This window comes from Delphinus delphis, chromosome 14, assembly GCF_949987515.2.
Source record: "Delphinus delphis chromosome 14, mDelDel1.2, whole genome shotgun sequence".
In the NCBI taxonomy this organism is placed as follows: domain Eukaryota; kingdom Metazoa; phylum Chordata; class Mammalia; order Artiodactyla; family Delphinidae; genus Delphinus; species Delphinus delphis.
Window position 1 is genome coordinate 24798056 of NC_082696.1, and position 21486 is coordinate 24819541.

General features: G+C 39.6%; 1 protein-coding gene across 10 annotated transcripts in view; it reads left to right on the plus strand.

Annotated features, from left to right (window-relative positions):
- The first annotated feature begins 335 nt into the window (after positions 1-335).
- Positions 336-21486, plus strand: part of REPS1 (RALBP1 associated Eps domain containing 1) — a 72922-nt gene continuing 51771 nt past the window's right edge. For all 10 annotated transcript variants that reach the window (XM_060029878.1, XM_060029883.1, XM_060029888.1 and 7 more), the window contains exon 1: positions 336-613. In XM_060029878.1, the coding sequence (XP_059885861.1) occupies positions 461-613 (153 nt within the window). In that variant the 5' untranslated portion in view covers positions 336-460. The remainder of the gene's footprint in view (positions 614-21486) is intronic.

The following is a 21486-nucleotide window of genomic DNA, read 5'->3' on the forward strand; positions in this document are numbered from 1 at the left end:
CGCGCTCAGCCCAGAGCCCCCGAAACTTTAGGAGCCCCACAACTTTTCCGGGAAGTGCTGCCTCTCCGGGGGCGTGGACGGAAGGGGCAGGCGAGGCGGGAAGTCTGGGGGGAAGCGGCGGGGAGCCGGGGAGACTCGAACCCGCGGCGGGGGTGGTGGCGGAGTCCGCCCGGGCCTCGCGCCGCCGCGGCCCCCGCCTCCTTCCCCGCGCCCTCCCCGCGGCCGCCGAGGCGGAGCCTCTTAGGCGGCGGCGCGCCGAGCCCAGCCGGGCCCCCTCCCCGCGACCTCCGGGCCCTGTGGCTCGGACGCCCCCGGCGCGCGCGCGAGGCCGGGGCTCCCCGCCGCTTCGGGGGGCAAGGAGGAGGCGGCCGGGCGGCGCGCAGTCCCCGCCGTCCCGGCGTCGCGGGGCCGGGCCCCGGGTGTTGCATGCGGGGCGGGGTGGCTGTGAGCGGAGGCGAAGATGGAAGGTTTAACGCTGAGCGATGCGGAGCAGAAATACTACTCGGATCTCTTCTCCTACTGCGACAGCGAGAGCACCAAGAAGGTGGCGGCCCACGGGCGGGTGCTGGAGCTGTTCCGGGCCGCACAGCTGCCCAACGACGTGGTCCACCAGGTAACGCCGCCGCCGTCCCCGTCCGCCGCGTCCGGGGGGTCGGCCGGCCGCCGAGGTGTCGCTTCCCGGCGGCTCGGGCCTCCAGCCGCCAGCCTCCTCGAGGTGGGAGTGGGCGCCGTTTCCAGAAGGGCCGGCTGTGGGCAGGTTTCCCCGGGTTTCTCCGCTGCGGACCGGAGCCGCAGGTGCCCGGAAGGCCCGGACTCGCGAGGGGAAGGGGGTCGCTCTTCGAGGACAAAAGTCATTCAAAGATACGATGGGGGTGGGGTTGGGGGGGGGTCTGTGTATTATCTCTGGAGAGCGTAAGTCCTGTATCTCTCGGCTGCCCCTCAGAATCTGTGTTTTTCAACACTGGAAGAGCAACTTCAGATGAAAGATCTTGGATTGTTAACCATGTCTTTGAATCCTAGATCCTGGTACCTACTTTTATATATTTTAAGGAAGCTCAATTCTTAGGGAGATTAAAAAATTAGAACTTTTAGCTAGTAGTTTGCAAGTAGCTATGAAAAGAACTTTATAGGATGCGTGGCTGATGTAAACTGGGTAGTTTTTCGATTGGCATTCGATAGCACTTGGTGGAATTTGTGGATTGGGTTGGGAGGTAAGTATTGAGCAACTGGAAGTCAAAGGTGCATATTTGCCTCAATCTGTAGCCCTAGAGGAGCAAGCAGAGTAAGTTTTAAGCTTTCTTCATCACGTCTGCTTTTAAAATAGAAGGCTTCCTGGAAGTTCTCTCTAATGTATGTGGTGAACATTGATGTTACTCTGTGTTTAATGATGCAAAGCTGCTAGTGAGAGTCTGTCTAAACAACATATCAGAAACAGGTTTTAAGCTTCATCTTTATGGTGATCCAAGCCAGTTATCCAGATCTCCAGAACTTAGAGCCACGTGCATAGGTATGATGTAGTGCACTGCGGAGAGCCCTGAATGAGGACTTTTCACACCTGGGTCCTTGACCGCACTCTGTTAACCCCCAGTGTGGCTTTGGGCCAAGCGCTCTCAACTCTTCAAGCGTAAGTGTGCTTCTAACAAAAATTCTGGGAAATATAAAAATGTCCCCAAGGCCTCTGTTTTAGAAGTTACCTGTGCACTAGCTATGACTAAATTGAATGAGTTCTGTCTTTTCGCATAATCTTGTTTGTTTTACGTTGCTTTTTAAAAATTTTGGGAGGAAAAGTTCGGTGTCTTACATACCAACAGCTAGGAGTCTCATATTCATTCTGCTGAAAACAAAGTAAGTATTTTACGCTCTGCTGGCCACATACAGTCTCTTTATGTATATTCTTTGTTTTCATTCTTACAGCCCTTTAAAAATGTAAAAATCATTCTTAGCTCAAGGGCATACAAAACGGGGTCCACGGCTGTGCGGGTACTCTACGCTCCCCATATGGCTTTGGAGTTACACTTATAGGAGTAGGTCTGGTCAGAACATGCTCAGTAATGATTTTGCTCTTTTTGTAGAAATACTTTCAAGTCATTAAAAAACTAAAATTAAGGGGAAAACTCCCGTGTTCTATTCGGCTTATTATGTCTGGGGTGGGGGGAGCTGAAATAAACTGACTTTCATATTTTTAAGAGTGCATGTTGTTAAAAAAAAAGAGTGCATGAAGACTTTAAGACTTTATGTTATTCAGGATGCAAATTAGCATTAATTAACCTTTGCTTAAAATATGTTTAATCCAATCCAAGTTATTTTCATGTTGTGCTCAATTTATTAACACTCAAAAATAAATTTCTGTTGCCTTTTTGTATAAAGAGAGAACTTAAATAGCGTAAATAGTCAGGATTCAGTTACACGTTGGAAACTGGGAACTCCCTGAAGCAGAAGCAGAATTCTTATAGCTTTCTGGGTATTTTGCAGGCAGTTAACTTAAAAATTGGCCTAACACATAAAATGTGGAACAAAAGAGGAATATGGACAATTCCCTTATGGAAGTTCAGCATTGTCTGAAAACACAGCCCTCCCTTGCTTCTTAAGCGGGAAACATTTGGGGCAACTCACGTGTAATGTTCAGTTTTTACTTAGCACTGGGCGAGGCATTGCAGGGCATCCAAACAGGAGTAAGAAGTTCGCAAGGACCTTGTAAACTACAGGAATACACATGTGTAACATAAAGCAATGTGAATGCCCTAAGAGAGGATAAAGGAAGGTATGACCAGGAAAGGCCTCTTGACTTAATTCAGGTGGACCTTATATTAGTGTGGAGGGATGAAGAGGACTTCCAGGCAGAGAAAAAACACGACCAAAGGTGGAAGGTGTGGGAAGGAGCCTTTGCAAGGACTAACAGATAGACAGGTTTTGCTGAAGCTAGAGTATGTTTTGGCGATACTGGAACATAGAGTCAGAAAGAGACCACGGTAGGAAAGATTCTAAAGAACAGGCAGATTTCATATTTCAGTAGGCAATGGAGACTCAATGATAGTTTTCTTTGTTTGTTTTGTTTTTGTTTTCTTTTTTTTGCGGTACGCGGGCCTCTCACTGTTGTGGCCTCTCCCGTTGCGGAGCACAGGCTCCGGACGCACAGGCTCAGCGGCCATGGCTCACGGGCCCAGCCTCTCCGCGGCATGTGGGATCTTCCCGGACCGGGGCACGAACCCGTGAACCCGTGTCCCCTGCATCGGCAGGCGAACTTCCAACCACTGCACCACCAGGGAAGCCCCAATGATAGTTTTTGACTTTGAGTGAAGGAGAGAGTAGAGGGTGGGGAAGGAGGCTCGAGCAGTGATCCGGAATGGATGCTAGGTACTGGGCACCCAAACCAGGGTGACAGCAGTAGAACAGAAAGGAGGGGCTGGATGAACAGGTCTGTGTTATTGAAGGGCTGCTGGGTAGCCGCAATGTGAGGTGCTTTGTGGGATAATGTTTCATTGAGACCAGATTATCAAGGCTGGGTGGAGAGCTTTGAACTAATTGTGAAGGTGGCAGGGAGTTGTAGATTTAAGAGAACTGACTCGTAAAAGCAGTGCTTTAGGAGGCATTTAGAAGATCAGAGCATCTGGAAGTAGAGGAAAGAAACTGGAGACAAATTTGGGGACTGATTGTCTCGCACATACTGGGCTATGGGACTCAAATATGGGAGTGGGGGACACTGCGGGGAGCGTGATTCTGCCCCCCAGGAGGCATTTGGAGACAGTTTTGCTTGTTGTAACTCAGGGAGAGGAAGCAGTTCTGGCCTCTAGTAGGTAGAGGCAGGAGCGCTGCTAAAACAGCCTGCAATGCACAGAACAGCCCCTACAGCAGACAATCACCTGCCCCAAAACGTCAGCAGTGCCAAGATTCAGAAAACCTAATGTGGACTCTGGTGGTGACAGTGGGACAGAAAATGAGGCTGAAGATAAAGTAGAGATTATGAAGGTAGACCTGATGGGCTTGGGTTGTCTGGTGATATTTTGATGAGAGACGAGTAGGGCAAGTGTTACTCTCTGTTGGACACCACTCACAATTAGAAAAGGGGCAGGAAGAGGGCCTGATTTTAAAAAGTTGATAATGAGTTTGATTTCAGGCATTTTGAGACGGCAGTGCAAATCTCCAGGGGACAGTTGGAAATGTGTGATTTGTCCACCCTGAGTGCCGGTTATTACAGTGAAATTCACATGTTTGGGGTCTCTCCTCTTTATCACCTGAGTATCTTGGAGGTAGAGGCCAGACAGCTTCTCACAGGGTAGGCATGCATTTACACATCAGGGCTTTGACTGATGTGGTAGTTTTCAGCATTTGTTAATAAAAGTCATGAGAAGGCTGAGTCATCTGGGGGAGTGAGTATAGAGGACAAAGAACAGAGGGCCCAGAACTGAAGGAGGAAGGAGCTGGCGTTTATTGAGTGCCTGTTATGTTCTTTTACTGGGCAGATCATTTTCATGCAGGAACTCACTTGATCTTGTAAGAACCCTGAGAAGCGAGGAGTATTCTTGTTTATTAACTAGGAACTTGATAGGCAGAGAAGTTAAATAACTGGTTAGTTGTATACACTGATGTGTATAAAAATTGATGACTAATAAGAACCTACTGTATAAAAAAGTAAATAAAACAAAATTCAAAACAAAACAAACAAAAATGACTAGTTAGTGAATAGAGTACTTCTCCTTTACCATTATTTCTTGCCACCTCTCAGCTCTTTCCTGCTTTTCACTGTTCATGTGATTGGTTTGCCCATAGTTCTTATGAAGAGTAGAGACTTAAAATTATTTGATTTTGAGTTATATGTGGATTTCCTCCTTTGCAAAATAAATAATTTTATGTATGATGATGTCTGAAAACACAGCCACTTAAGAGAAATAGGAAGATTCTTGTAGTTGGTATCCTGAGTTTTACATTGCTACAACTGTCAAACATCTTGAGAAACGTTCATTACACTTGTTTTGGAATACCAGAGTAAAACCTGTTCTGAGTTTAAGAGTTTGTTTTGGGGAGACAGTGTGTTAATAGCTAAAGCGAGTGAGCTAAAGCTTTATAGAATTATGCTCCACACCAGAGGGGAACAGGACGAGGGGGAGAAAAATCTGCTTCATAGGATTTAATCATGAGGAATTTTGCTGTCTGCTGAGCGAGAAGATATTCAGTGGCTTAAAAATAATCTTCTTCAGAATTATTTTGTTTTTTAAACATTAGGGAAGGTATGCTATTTACTACACTAATCAGGATGCTTTTCTAGCTTTTACTTAAAATTTCATCTTTGGGAAAAGCTTTAAAACTTCATACAGACTTTGAATGAATAATAGCTTGATAAAAGGTTCTAGTACTAACTGTTCTTTTATTGAAGATTATAAGCAATGTATCCTATAAATGAGGCTGAGAAAATCTTTCAGTTCATTTGTGTTGAGCAATATCTTGGTAGAATATTTGAATAACACGTTAGTTTAATGGAGGAAAAGTGATGACAATGAAACAAACCATTTTGTCTCTCTTGAAATTTGTTCAATTATGTGATCTACTCATTAGAGATAGGATTAAAATAGAGAAGCAGAGCCTCATTTATGCATTGAAAGTTACAAACTTAATACTTAATGAAATAAATGTCAGGTTTGTTGTTCTGGAGTAGTGATTTTGTCTGTTTGTAATCACTAAAAAAATTATAACAAACTATAAAAATAATCTTACCTTGAACAGACACTTTACACAGTTGAAAAACATACTGTTTGTGAAAGAAGTCATACTTCATGGCTCTCTGTAGTGTCATATTTACTTAAAGTTTTTTTCTTTCCTATATCATAATGTACTTTTAGTCTTCTCTTTTTTAGCCAGTAGGCCAGAGTTAGAGTCTTAGTATCTTGAGAATTCGAGCTAGGCATTTTGACAGAGCTCTAAAAGAGTGTGAGAAGTTGATGTAAGGAGAACTAAACATGGAAGGCAAGTTCCAGCCCTGACCTTGAACAAGTCACTTTAATGCCTGGATTTTAGTTCTCACCATGGAAATGATTGAATTGGGGTTTTCAAAGGAGAGGTTACAGTGTAGGGATGGCCACTCTGTCCAGCCACATCCTCAAGAAAGTAGCCACACAGACTTGAAATTAGTTGATACGCTATTTTGAAACTGGAATTGATTTCTTTTACACACTTCGGGAGATTTGAAGAGGAGACTCTTGCCTAGAATGCTGAAGTGAGTATATATATAAGAGGGAACTGATGAAAGTGTTTTAATGTCCGTGGTACTTAGTTCTTCACAGTGTCTGGCCGGTGGAAATTTGAAATGGGTAAGACTTGGCATTTCTGATGTTTTCCCTGATACATGTTTCATTTTCTGTAGCCTTTCCTGTGATAGCTGCATCTTGATTTGTCATTTCCCTCTGCCTCTATGTAAGGAATTTATGGTTGATGGGTTGCATATATAGGCATGACATAAAAATCAGGTTGTAATAATTTTGCTTCAGAAATCTTTTCTTTAAGTTCATACCATATACCAAATTTTATTGCAGTTTGATAAATTATAGGACTTAAAAGTCTTAAAACCACATCTCTTCATTTTGTTTTAAGAGTTGACTCTATATGGAATTTAAGCCTCTTTTGTTAAATGATGAAGACCGAATTTATTAGACTGTATTTCCGTCTAACCTCTTTTTTGGTTGTGGATTCCTTTGAGATTCCTGTTGCACACCTAAGTGTCCATCGACAGATGAATGGATAAAGAAGATATGGCACATATATACAATGGAATATTACTCAGCCATAAAAAGAAACGAAATTGAGTTATTTGTAGTGAGGCGGGTGGACCTAGAGTCTGTCATACAGAGTGAAGTAAGTCAGAAAGAGAAAAACAAATAACATATGCTAACACATATATATGGAATCTAAAAAAAAAAAAAAGGTTATGAAGAACCTAGGGGCAGGACAGGAATAAAGATGCAGACATAGAGAATGGACCTGAGGACACAGGGAGGGGGAAGGGTAAGCTGGGACGAAGTGAAAGAGTGGCATGGACATATATACACTACCAAACGTAAAATAGATAGCTAGTGGGAAGCAGCCGCATAGCACAGGGAGATCAGCTCGGTGTTTTGTGTCCACCTAGAGGGGTGGGATAGGGAGGATGGGAGGGAGACACAAGAGGGAGGAGATATGGGGATATATATATATATATGTATAGCTGATTCACTTTGTTATACAGCAGCAACTAACCACTGCAAAGCAATTATACTCCAATAAAGATGTTAAAAAAAAGAGAGAGAGATTCCTGTTGCACATGCTGGACATCTGCTTAGAAAACATAGTTACGCAAAAATTTGCATATAATTTGAGATAGCCAGCCTTCCCCCAACCTAGTCAAGCTCATCCCATGGACCTCTACATTAAGACAGTTTTAAGGAAGAGCAGACAGACCTGGGAAAGCTGAACGTAGGTCTTAAGTCAGTTTTGTATATTTTCAGGAAATATTTCTTCATGGCTACTATTTATACTCAAGGGTGTGTATGCAGTGGTGAAAACTCAGAAATCTTCCCTGCCTTCATGGATTATAACTTGTGGTAATGTTAAAAAGGAAAAGAACTGTATTAATGGGGAATCATGGGAGGCTATGTGGACCTACTTAGGTATAAGGGAAGGCCTCTCTGAGGAGACGGGGACGTGGTAAGGGAGTGAGAATGAGATGTTTCACATAGAAGGAATGAGCACTCAAAGGGCCTGAAGAGCATGTGAAGAACTCTGTGTGTTTGAGGAGATGAAAAGCTGGAGCATTATGGGCAAGAGGGGAGAATGGCAGGGGCCACATGCTGCAGGGCCTTGTACACAGGGATAAAGAGTTTGGATTATAAAAGACTGAAAGTTTATATTCAGGGGAGTGGCAGCATCCAAAGTATATTTATCAAAGGTTACCCTGCTGTGTAGAGAAGAGAACATTGGGGCAAGCAGAAACAGGTTGGCCACTGGATATGCAGTAGTTCAGGTAGGAGACCATGATGGCTTATGTTAGTGATGCGGTAGGTGGAGAGGAGTGGACATATTTGAGATATTTGTAGGTAGAAATAGGAGGATGTGATAATGGATTGGATATAGAATATAACCGGGGGAAACATTCAGGGATGTTGCCGGAAGTCACCATTATTGGATGCCTGGAAGACGAATGGGTTTTTCAGGGTTTTTTGTTTTATTTGGGTGGAAGGTAATGGTGAATTTGGGAGTTTTCTTTTATCAATCGTAAGTTCTCAGAAGCCTGTGAGATCGTTAAGAAGGCCTCTATCAGAGAGGATCATCAAATCTTGAGGAACTCAGAGATATTTGGCTTGGAGATGTCAGTTTGAAGCTTACCAGTGTGTTAGTGATATTCAAAGCCATGCAAATAGGTGAAATCACTGAAGAAGAGACTATAGAGAGAAGAGAAGGATTGGTTAGAAATAGAAACCTGAGGAACACTGCACATTTCTAAGTTGGGTAAACTGGAAGCCCTCTAGGAAGGAAGCTAAGAAGGACAGCTCGAGTGGTTGTAGGGAAATTGGGAATATATATTGGATCATGTCATGGATACCAAGTAATGCAAGTATTTCAAGAAAGGGATACTTAACTATTGAGTTTGGCTGAGAGGTTGAGAAGATATGGGCACAAATATGGCTGTTGGATTTGGCAACCTAAAGGTCATCAGTGACCATAATGAGCCAGTGTCATAGACTGGTAGAGGTGGAAGCCAGATTTGAGTGACTTGAGGGATACACAGTGGCCCAGGAACTAGAAATTGGGTTTAAAGAAGTTAAAGGAAACAGACATGGGGCCAAAGCGGAAGTATGAGGATGTGAAGGAAGTCTTTGATTTTTTGAGTATATAAGAAATATTGCAGCATGGTTTTAGTTGTTAGGATTAATACGGGAAGGAAGGAAGATGAGGAGAGAAGTCCTTGAGAAAGCAAGAATGGTCTAGGATCCTGATGGCACAGGACAGCAGTTCTTTGATAGGAAACAGATAACTTCCACAATTTCAAAAGGAGGAGAGAAAGGGAAAAAATAATCTAGTCACAGTAACATCAAAAAGAATAAAATACTTAGGAATAAACTTAACAAAAAAAGAGCACCAAGATGTTTATATTACAAAACATTACTGAGAGAAATTAAGTACGTTTTTTTTTTTTTTTTTTTTTTTTTGGCTGCACCGTGCAGCCTGTGGTATCCTAGTTCCCCGACCAGGGATTGAACTCAGACCCTCGGCGGTGAGAGCGTGGAGTCCCAACCACTGGACCACCAGGGAATTCCCCTAAATAAAGATTTTTTTTTTTAAATAAATGGAGAGATAGTCTGTATTCATAGATTGGAAGATAGAATGTTAAGATGGCAGTTCCCCAAATTGATCTATAGATTCAGTAAAATACCTGTCAAAATTCCAGTAGACTCTTGTAGAAATTGTCAAGCTGATCCTAAAATTTGTAAGGAAATGCAGAGGATCTAGAATAGCCAAAGCATTTTTGAAAACAAAATAGGAGAGTTACCCTGTCTAATTTTAAAACTTATCTACAGTGATCAAGACAGTGTGATTGGCATAAGGATAAGCATTATAGGTCAGTGGAGCAGAATTGAAAGTCCAGAAATTAACCCTTATATTTATGATCACTTGGTTTTTGAAAAAGTGCCAGAAGAGTTCAATGGGGAAGGGATAGTCTTTTCAACAAATGGTGCTGGAACAATTGGATGTTTGTATGTTTTAAAAAATGGATTTAGATATACTGTTTTATATACTTTACACCGTACATGAAATTATCTCAAAATAAATCATAGACTTTGTCAATTTGTAATTGGAAAACCTAAAGCTATAAAAATTCTAAATATTACATAGGAGAAAATCTTTGTGACCCTGTGTTAGGCAGAGTTCTTAGATATGGCACCAAATGCATGGATCATTAAAGAAAAAACTGATAAATTGGACTTCTTTAATGAAGTTTTAGAACTTGTTACACTTCAGAAGATACTTAAGAAAATAAAAAGACAAGCCACAGACTCTCAGAAAATATTTGAATATTACAAACTTGGTAAAGGTCTTTAATCTAGAATATATAAAGAAATCTTACAACTCAGTTATGCAGAAAAAAATCCAATTAAAAAATGGGCAAAAGACTTTAGTAGGTATTTCACCAAAGAAGATATTATAAAGGGCCAATAAGCATATGAAATGATGTTCAACATCATTAGTCATTAAGGAAATGCAAGTTAAATCGCAATGATATATTGTAACACACCCACTTAAACAGCTATAATTTAAAACTGACATTACCTATTACTGGTATTGTGGAGAAACTGGAATCCTATACACTGCTCTTGGAAAGGTAAATGGTACAGCCATTTTGGAAAAGTTTGGCTTTTTCTTAAAAAGTTAAACATATGCTTACCATACAAACCAGCAGTTCCGCGCTTAGGAGTCTATCCAACAGAAACGAAGATGTGTGCACACAAAGAATTGTAAATGTCCATTTTAGCAGTATTATTCACAATAGTCAAAAATTGGAAAGCAATCCAAATGTCCCTCAAATGGTGATAAACAAAATATGGTATATCCATACAATGGAATACTGTTCTATAATAAGGAGGAACAAATTACTGGTAAATGCTACAACAAAGATGAATATCAAAAACCTGATAAGTGACAGAAGCCAAACAGAAAAGAGTACGTATTGTGTGGTTGCATTTATATGAAATGTCTAGAAAAGGCAAATCTATACAGAAAACAGAACAGTGGATACCTGAGGCCAGGGCAGGAGTGGAAACACTCTGGAGGAAAATTTTGGGGGTGATGTGATGGAAAAGTTCCAAGATTGGATTGTAGTGATGATGCACAACTCTATAAATTTTCTTAAAGCTCAATGAATTGTACACTTACGGTTGAATTTTGTGATGTATAAATTATACCTCAAAGCTGTAAATTAAAACTTTAATAATTTGGAGAGTGAGGGGAATGCATGAAATAGTCATCTTGGAGAATGCGCAGGTGAGTGTGGTAGAGAATAAAGGACTCTGTGCTGTCTATATAATTTTAATTACAAAACCTCAGTGTAACTTAATGTAATCTGGCATTTGGTTACGCATTTGTGTTTTGAATATCATATGAAAGGTGATATATCGATAGATATTATGTATGGAAGAGATTGCCATATGAAGATTCATTACAACTGGGTATAAATAAGTACATTAATTAATAGATTAAGAAGGGGTTGAAAAAATTGTGATATGGAATAATGGAAATATATATATTTTTTTGAAGATTTAATATTTTTATTTATTTTGGCTGCGTTGGGTCTTTGTTGCTGTGTGTGGGCTCTCTCTAGTTGCGGCGAGCGGGGGCTACTCTTCGTTGCGGTGCGCGGGCTTCTCCTCGCAGTGGCTTCTCTTGTTGCGGAGCACGGGCTCTAGGCGCGTGGGTTTCAGTAGTTGTGGCGCACGGGCTCTAGAGCACAGGCTCAGTAGTTGTGGCTCATGGGCTTAGTTGCTCCACGGCATGGGGGATCTAAGCAAACCTGGGATTGAACCCATGTCCCCTGCACTGGCAGGCGATTCTTATCTACTGCGCCACCAGAGAAGTCCCTATATTAATGTGCTCCTTTGGATAAAAAATAGCTGCTAAGAGTGCTGATCTAAGAGTGATTATTGCTTCTTGTCTGTGGATTATATAAAACGTTGTATGTGGAAATAGGAATATCTGTGTCCTTACGAAAAGAAATTATTGTCTAGAAACTATTCAAGAGTGTTTTTGATTTTTCTTGTCTCATTTGTGACTAGAAGGATCAGAGGTTTGACTGCTTAAACTACAGTGTTTATTGGTATTGTATGTTATTAATAGTTGATTTAGAAGAATTCATATTTTTTCTAAAGCACTTAATTATATTTCATAGAAAAGTATTTACTTACAACACCCTTGTAATTTTCTGCGTCAGCAAGTATTGAGTATGGTCAAAATTGCACAGACTTAGGAATGTGACAGTTCTAGATTTGAATCTCCACCTCAGTGCTTATTAACTTTCTTGCTCTGAGCGAGTAACTTAATTAACCCCCTTTGAAGACTCCCATTTCTTCATCTGTAGGCTGAGGATGATACCAAATCCAAAAGTTTCGTAATACCACAGTGAAGTAACATGTAAACCTAGTGTAGTGCCTGGCTCTTAGAGGGTGATCAGAGAAGCGTCGTTCACTCGAGCTCTGCTCTATTAAGGAAAATTCATAATTTGTAGGATCTTGGCTTTAATGGTAGTAAAAATCTCCCCATTGTTCTTCAAACCTAGCTTTATACGTTTTGTTGTTTTTGTTGCATTGAACTTACTACACTGCCCTCAATCCTTTGATCCTATCAATAATGCTTTGTGTTTCTCCCTTTCATGGTGTAATTAGAGGATTTTTACTCCTGAAGTGAAGTTTACCACCAAAATACTAAAATAAAGGATAATTCTGAGGTTTTGAGCCTACTTGGCTTGCAGAATGATGATAACCATTAATGGAAATAAAGAAGTGAGGAGGGGGGGCCTAGTTTAGTTGAAGGCAATGTGCTGAATTTGGATGTGCTGAGTGAGCACATCCATGTCATGTTCAGTCCATCTGGGCAGCAAGGTTTAGTGGGCATTTGAAAGCTTGAGAGCAGCAGCTGGGTGGCTTTAGAAGCTTGTGCAGACTTGGTGGTGGTTCCTGAATGAGGCTATTCAATAGAAATGAGGGATGCAAACTTAACTTAGTGTATTTGAAATGTCCTTTCAGAGTAGATGGTAAATTGCACTTTTGTGTAGAGATTTAGGTATTCTCACTTACGACTTAAGAAATTTTCTGAAACTCTCTTGAGACTGTTAGGAAGGCAGGGTGGATGAGGAAGTGTAACGTCTCTTTACCTGAACTTAGTCCAGCCTCCAGAGAATTGAACCATGGTTGTTAAACCCAAAAGGCATTTGCACATTTAAAGTAAGAGGTCTTAGCTGTTTGCAAGCAACCTCCAAGGCAAAGAAATTGCATTTAGCTGAGGAATGTGCCTCAGAGCTAGAACAGACTAGCCTACGCTTTCCCATCAGCATCTCGTTGCAGCTTTGTGCTTCTCATTTAACGCAAGATCTCTTTTAATCTTTATAATATAAGTCTGACAGATATTGTTATCCCCATTTAATTAATAAGAAATTGAATGCTCTCATGATCCTCAACAATTAGATGTGTGGAAAAATTCCTTGAGGGTGAGTTATCCTGGAGCATTGCTGTACCATTTCTTCAGGGATGGTTCTGTTGAATTCTGCTTTCCATATATTCAGAGTACTTTCTTCTATTTAATATCTTACAATTACATCATTAATTCAACAAATATTATTAAACATCTATTATGCATCAGGGTGTGCACCAGCGGCATGGAGTATGCAGAGGTGAATGGAAGAGACATGGTTCCTGCTCTTCTGGAAAACTTAAATCTTTCTCCTAAGCTCCAAGAACCTAGCAGGGGGTCATTGTTCCTATCTGGTCACAACTATATCTCTGGCACATTGTTGGTAGTTAACATTTGTTGAGTGTTGAATGAGTGATCATGGATTTATCCTTTTTTTCCCCCCAAATATGTTTGCTTGTCACTAGCTTGAATATATATTGCACCCAATTCAAATAATAATAGTAATAATAAATGCCAGTGTACTGCCTACTGTATGTCAGGTACTGTTTGCACCCCTTTACAAATATTAATTTGTGAAGTGGGTACAGTTTACTATCCCTGCTTTTAAAATGAAGATAAAGAAAGGACAAGTAGCTTAATACAAGGTCACACAGCTCGAAAATGGTAGAGCTTAGATTTAAGTAGTCCTTTTCTTAACCACTTTGCTCTACTTCCTAAATATTATATGATTAAATACTTATTATCCCACTTCCATGCTCATATCTTTACCATCTACTATATCTCTCAATATTTTAAATTCCCCAATTTCTTCTTTAGAGTTACTTGACATTTACAGATCACGCTGAGGTCCCCACACCAGCTTGTGTAGTCCCTGTACTGCTGTGAGTCTTGTTAGGTTCTAAGAGTTATTATAACAAGTCCGGTTTATCCATGTCTTTCAGCAGCGTGTCTTGCGATAGTTTTGCAAATAAAACTTAAAAATAGGTCCTTCTGCTACATTTACTTAGATGCCATTGTTTATTTTCGGTAGTTTGCTGAGTAAATTAATAATTTTATTGAAATAAAGGGATAAAATTTTAAACTGTTTTTATATAGAATACAAATAACACTCTACAACACAAATAACATTCTAAAAGATGGCTAAACAGAATACTTTCATCCGCCAAGGCCGACTTAGTCAATGTCTCCTCTAGGAAATCTAGATAACATTAATTTGTTTGACTTTATGAGGACCTGCTTCTCCAGAGGACTGAAACTTAGGAGAGGGTCCTTGGTAACCTGGTTTTGCTCTCCTTAGCATAGGAGTGGCAGTTTACGCCATTGGTATAAATAAGATCAGCCAGGATGAACTTGTGGAGTTAAAGGAAGGAGAGAGCAAAAGGAAGCCTGAGGTAGTAGCTGCCTGAGGCATTGGAGGGAAAGCAGAGAAACAAAGAAAGGAAGGAGAGTTATGGAAAGAGTCATCTGTCACATGCTACCAAACTCAATATTGGGTTTCATGGAGGCATGAGTGGAAGTCGGATTGCTTCCTGACAAGTTGGTACATTACTCTTTCAAAAATGTGTTCTAATTTAGACTTTGAACTAATTCATACTTGGTTTTTCTTTTACATTCTCTACACTGTTACTGAGGTTTTATTTATTCAGTATTTTTCCTTAGGATCCAGAGCATATCCTTCTCTTGATGAGTTCTCTATATTGAGATATTTGAGATATTTGCAAACTAACTCATTTTTTATAGTCCTTTAGTTTCCTTCAAAAATTTTATCCCAGATGTGATAAAAAAAATCTGAATCATCAAGGAAAATCTTGATGTTCATAAAAGACAATGTTGTACTGTTTTCATGGAATTAGAAAGAAAACGGAAAACCCCGAATGAAGTTTCTGGCCAAACCGATGGTTTGACATCCTGCTTCTTTGAACTTTCCCCTAATCCTCTCTACCAGATAACCCCCTTTCTGTAATCTTCCCATACTGTTGTATATGTTTGTACTTGTATATACAACTTGTACTTCTAGCTTCCTGTTCGTGTGTGTATGTTATCCTTGATAGGTGACAGGCAATTTGAAGGCAAGCGTTAGCTTATTCTTGTTTTCCTCAGATCACTCTGCTTGTGCTAGGCACCCAGATCTTATTGGACTGGTTAATTGGTGCTGCAGGGCTTCGCTCTTCATCAGTACCTTGATGGGTCCTAGCCTAACCTCTTCATTTTGTCATACCACTTAAAAAATTCCAAACGACAGGGAATGAGCCTTTTTGAACAATATGGAGCCTCTGAGACCTGATTATATAGATCTTCCAGTTAGACTGTGAATAAGCCAGTTAATATTAATACTTTTGAAGTTGTTCAGGTGGCTTTAGTCAGATATGGTGAGCATGCATATTAATAACTGTTCTTTAAGCCATTGTACCTCAAGGATGTTTTTAATTTTTTATTTTTAAAGATACCATAGTTTAGTAATAAACTCACATGAGATTCTCTGCCTTTCAGAAGTATAATTTCTAATTCTTGAACATGACAACTAGCAAATAGTGGTAGATAAGTAATCTAAATAAGGAAACAGGTCAGTAGTTTCTCATTTAATTTAGTTGACTCTTTTGGAGGAAAGCATAGCATTCTCGTAAAATGCTTGGCAGTAGGGAGAGCATATCAAATCTGAGTAGTCATGCTTACCCAGCCTTAAAAGTTATCTACCAACTCACTCCCACTTCTCACAATCTTGTTTCTGATTATTCTTCTAATGTGGACTTTGTGTTCTAGCAGATCTGTTTTCTGTTTCTCACAGTTACTTGTTAGGTTTTTTTTCCTCATCATGTTAACTTTCTTCATCTGCGGTACCCTCCCCCGGCTTCCGTGCTTCCATCCTCCCCCTTTTATTAAAAACGTGCCTTAGTTTTTATATGTTTGGAAATGTCATTTGAACAACCTTACCTTCTCTCTGACTCTCATTTGCCTCCTGCCTATCCTTCTGTATGTGTTTTGCACTGTTACTGCTTTTTGTTCGTTTATGTCATTGCTTGACTGCTTTTCCAGGATATTTACATCCCAACAATATTATAAGTAAATATTATAAGTAAACCGTAAATAACATTCAGGTTTCTTTTCTTTCATGACCTCATGATTATCTAGAGCAGCAAAAGCACATAGTAGATGTTTATAAAACAGAGCTAACTATTTAGGGAAGCCAGTTGCTTAGCTCTGCTATTGCTGTGCATATATGGATGTGATTGGGGTGACGAATTAAGGCACTTCTGGGGTCCTCACCCAGGAAAGTAAAAAGTACGGGTGGTGAAGCTTGCAGCCTTGGATGTTCCACTGCTAGTGCTATGGGTACTCTCTCCCCACCCCAGTCAGTATTCTGGGCATGAGAAGAGAAGGAGGCAGCAAGAACAGGAACAAATAGCACAGAATTCTCGGAGTTTTGACTTTGCAGCTTTGCTGACCAACATTGCCAGTTCCCTCTCCCTCCCTTTCAGAATGCTTTTTTCCCTATTCTTTTTTTTTTTAATAGCAGAATGTAAGAAGTTTAAAGGAAACAAAATAGGAATTTATTGGCAACTAAAATAAATCATGGTGGAATCTTGGCACTGTTGCTTATATTTTCTTTATAAAATATAATAAAGCACAGCTTCTGTCCAGTTCCAGTGTACCTGGCTGAAAGGAGAAGACCACAAATCCATTTAGAGGGAGGGTGCTGGGTACACTCACATGACAGCGATTGCACATTCCCTAGCACAGGCCATTGAGATTTGTGCCGTGTCACAGTTACAGATTATACTACTTGTCACGGTCAATGTAAATCTCACAGGAATAGTAGAAACTACTGATGTTAACCTTTGAAATCTAAGAACCTACTGTATTCTGTGCCTGCCTTCAGGAAGCTGAGGATTTAATAACCAGAGGAAAGGAATTTATAGTTAGGTTTTCTATTACTACCCACAATTTAAAACTCGTAGAGATAGAAATCTTTTACTTCCCTAATCACATTTCTGTAGATTACCCCTAAGACTTGTTTCTGGAGTGAATCCAAACTTGTGTTTCTCACACCTAACAAAGGGAAAAAACAGAATTGTCAAAATTACTAATTGTATTGTATAATGGTTATTTTCTAATAGTGTTCCTTTTTGCTTCCTGTGTTATTTATTTGACTGTACACCCATCTATCTGCCTTTCTATTTTTCTTTTACTGCCAAGTAACAAATGGCCCAGATTTCTTCTCTACTGTCTGTACTAGTAGCCTAACTTTTTTCTGTTCCTCCTACCCTACCCCTTAAAAAAAAAAAAAAAAAGAAAAAAAAAAGATATTCTTAAGGTTCACCTTTATCCTAGCCACCAAGTCCCGTAATATTTTCTTAGGTTTCATTCTGTTTTATCATCTCCCTTGTAATTGATACTGAATTAATTCTTGGTGGATATTATCTCTTCTTTTTGTTCTCTGTGATGCTAAATTATTATGTTATTTTATATCTTTAAGCATCCTATCTTCCTACTGTGTCTTTCTCTTGTGTAGAGTCAGCTTTGACCCCTTTTCTTAACATTCAGCCTACAAAGTCCTTGAGATTTTCTTTCTCTGAAAAATCTCAATCATCCTTTTCTGTCCTTTGCATTAATTATTTTCTGAGCTCTGACTATGTTATTGCTACACTACTGCAGTAGCCTCCTAAGTCTTAACTAGGTTTTCTGTAATTGCTAAAGAACAAAAAAGCGAATTTCTGAAAACTTATATGATACTCTTCAGAAGTGCTCAGTAAAGATTAGTCTGGCATTTAGAACCCGCTCCATCTAGTTTGGTCCAGTTTACTACCTAACCACACTACAATTCCTACTTTGACCTGTTGGCACCCCCCCAGTTTGAATGCCCATCTTGACTTACCCAAAAACCTGTCCATTCTTTAACATCCAGGTTAGGCTTTTTTTTTTTTTTTTTCCTAACAAATATTTCCAACCCATAGTAACTTCTCTCTAATTCTTACAGATACAAGTATTAATTACATAGCACCTGCTATGGGTCAGGCATTGAACTATTTGGCATATGTTTAATTTTAAACTTAGAGAATATATATTATTTCCGTTTTATAACTGAGAAACCTGGGGCTCCAGAGGCTACATGCTTGACATAAGCTGGAATTCAGATCCAGCTCCATCAGATGGCAAAACTTGTGTTCAAAACACCAGCCATTTCAGTGTATAAGATTACAGCCTTACATAATAGCTTATCTTTGTCATTTGTATGTTATGTTTTCAGCTAGGTTAGAAGTTTCTTAAGAATAGGGGATGTGTGTTAAAACTTTACATGCCTCCTAGGGCCTACTGTGTACTTTGAACATTGTGCGTACTTAAGAGGGGAGCATTTTGCTGAGGCTGAGGCATTTCTGTGGCTACTAATTATAACAGTGTGCCTACGTTTCTTGTTAGAGCATTCTCTAAAATGTTACGAGTGCAAGAAAGACTGCAGACATAGCTGCATACTGAATTAAAGGGAGGCAGTAGAGCAGCCTTATGATTTGTTTCCCAAAGTGTGGGCTATGTACCCAACAAATGCGAAAGCACATAGTGAGCTATTCCTTTTGAATTGTTTTTCAAATCTGATTAAGGAGGAAGTTTCGGTTTGTTACTTGTAAGTTTTTAACACCTTTCTAACACAGGTAACTCTCTTAATAAAGAACAGGTTTTTTTGCAGACAGTGGTATTTTGGCTGAAATTAAATGACAGTTTTGTTTTCATTGAACGTATTACTGTTTTTGTTATTTTCTATTTATCTCAGGTGATACTTAATTTCCATTTATATAGTGATACATTTTCCTTCTAAAATAAATTTATTAAGTTTTTAAAGTGTCTTGATTTAAAGAAGAAATATTAAGAACATAATAGCACAAGTGGCCTGTAGACATGGCAGAGCTTGTGATGGTGGTATGCAAGAATCTGAAGTTTGGGAAACGCATAATGGAAAAAGCCAGGCTTTGGAGTTTCTCAGAGTTGGGTTCATATCTTGGCCCTGCTGATTTCTAGTCTGTGACCTTGGACAAGGACTTTCTCTTCGCCTCACTGTTTTGATTTATAAAATGAATGTAACAATGCTTACTTCTTAAATTGTTTGAGGATTGTCTTAAATAAGTACTGGTATACCACTCAATAAATAGTAGCTTTTTCATCATCAATTTTGATAATTTGTTGTTTATTTCCTCATTTGGTCAACTAAAAATCTTTAATAGAATTTTAAAGATGCAGTTGAATTCTTAGTATTTTTGACCCTCAAGCAAGTATTTCACTGCCCTGGGCCTTAGTTTCTCTGGGCATTAGTTTTTTCATCTGCATATTGAGAATAACTTAGCACCTGTATAGGATTGTTTTGGGGACTAAATGAATTTGTAAGATAAGTAGAATACTACGGTGCCTGATATTTGGAGTAGTGCTATATAGCTATTAGTTATTACTATTATTATTTCCTTAGAAAGAATGTAGCTTTTTGGAAGATCCTGAGGCTATTTTTCCTTTGTTCTTACCATCCTGAGTTGGGGATGGAAGGTGTTTTGTGATATTTGATATGTTCATTAAGATTTACTGAGTGTAAAGCATCTTGGTACTAGCATCATTGTAAACCAGCAAGGGAGAATAAGGAGGTCTTCAGCAAAACTACTCTGAGCCACCACCCAATTATTACAGCGTGCAGTTAAAGAAACTGAAAGGAAGACAGATAAGCCCCAAAGGACTGAGGGGGTCTGATGTTGAATCATCATGAACTTCTGTATGTTATAGCATTTTCTAATTGAGTAAAATGCCATGGAACATTTGATATTGATATGTATACTTTATCGGCATTTTTTAAAGGCAGTACCATGGGTTCATATTAGTTGAATGGTTATATTTAGTACTACTTTTGTTCTTCAATTTTTATCTATTTTCTAAGATACACCTGGTTTCAGGACAAGTAGTGTTTGTTTTTTACTCTGTGCATTATGTTCCTAAATGTCGGTTATAAAACAAATGTGGTAAGCCAAGTCATTTTCCTATTTTTCTTGAGTAACAACACTGGTTCTCTTCCTATAAAAGGGAAAATTGACCTTAAGGCATAATAAAAAACTAGAGTCCAGAAAGTTTTTTGTTATCAAATATTTTATACAAAAATATGATAAAACACTCATTTACAAAGCAAAAGTACCGATGCTTGAATTTCACACCAGATATCTTTCCTTTGGAGGCAGATTTACAGGACAAAGTTTAGCAAGTGACTTAATTATTCCTACTTAAATCCCCAACACAGTGAAATTAATTCCTTATATTTTTTGCTCATCATAACAATTCATATTTAAATATGTATTTAAATATGTATCATTTTTAAAAGGGAGCACGTAACTAATAATCTTGTCTGGTACTTTGGCAGAAATAGATTTTTGAAAATCAGACGTTTTCAGAGGATAGTTTGTATTGTGGTTACAGACTTGATATAAAATTTTCATTCAGAGAAATAATATTTTCACTAGAAGGGATCTTAGAGGTAGAATCTAACATTTGCCTTTTATTTACGAGGAAACAAAACATATTATGTAACTTACCTATATTCACATAGCAAACAGTTATCAAAACTTGATTCTGTGACCTAGTCGTCAAAACTAACAACTCTTGTTTTATGATGTAACATAGTAGAACTCTGGTATAGCACAGCTTATTATATGAATTTACCACTGGGAAAATACAATTGCTATGAAATAATGTAGTGGTTAAGTGCATGGGTTTCAATCCAAGTTCTGTTGTTTGCTGTGTGTCCTTGAGCAAGCTCACCAGCATATCAGTTTTCTGTTTTGAAAGAAGTACCTACCTCATAAGGTTGTTAGGATGATTGTGTTAGTTAATATGTTACTGAGCTTGGAACAGTGCTTGACACATTGTATGTACACCATCAGTGTTAACTACCATCATAATCATTATTGTCATCCTCACCCTTTAATAACCTTCAATAGCCCATAGCACGGGTTAGAACACTATCCTAAGAGTGGGATAAATGGGTTTCTCTTTATCACAAGTAATAGAGGGACTTCCCTGGTGCCACAGTGGTTAAGAATCAGCCTGCCAGTGCAGGGGACACGGTTTCAAGACCTGGTCTGGGAAGATCCCACATGCCGCGGAGCAACTAAGCCCGTGTGCCACAACTACTGAGCTGGCGCTCTAGAGCCTGCGAGCCACAACTACTGAGCTGGCGTGCCACAATTACTGGAGCCCGTGCTCTGCAACAAGAGAAGCCACTGCAATGAGGAGCCTGCGCACTGCAACGAAGAGTAGCACCCCTCCCCCCCAGCTCGTTGCAACTAGAGAAAGCCCACGCGCAGCAACAAAGACCCAACGCGG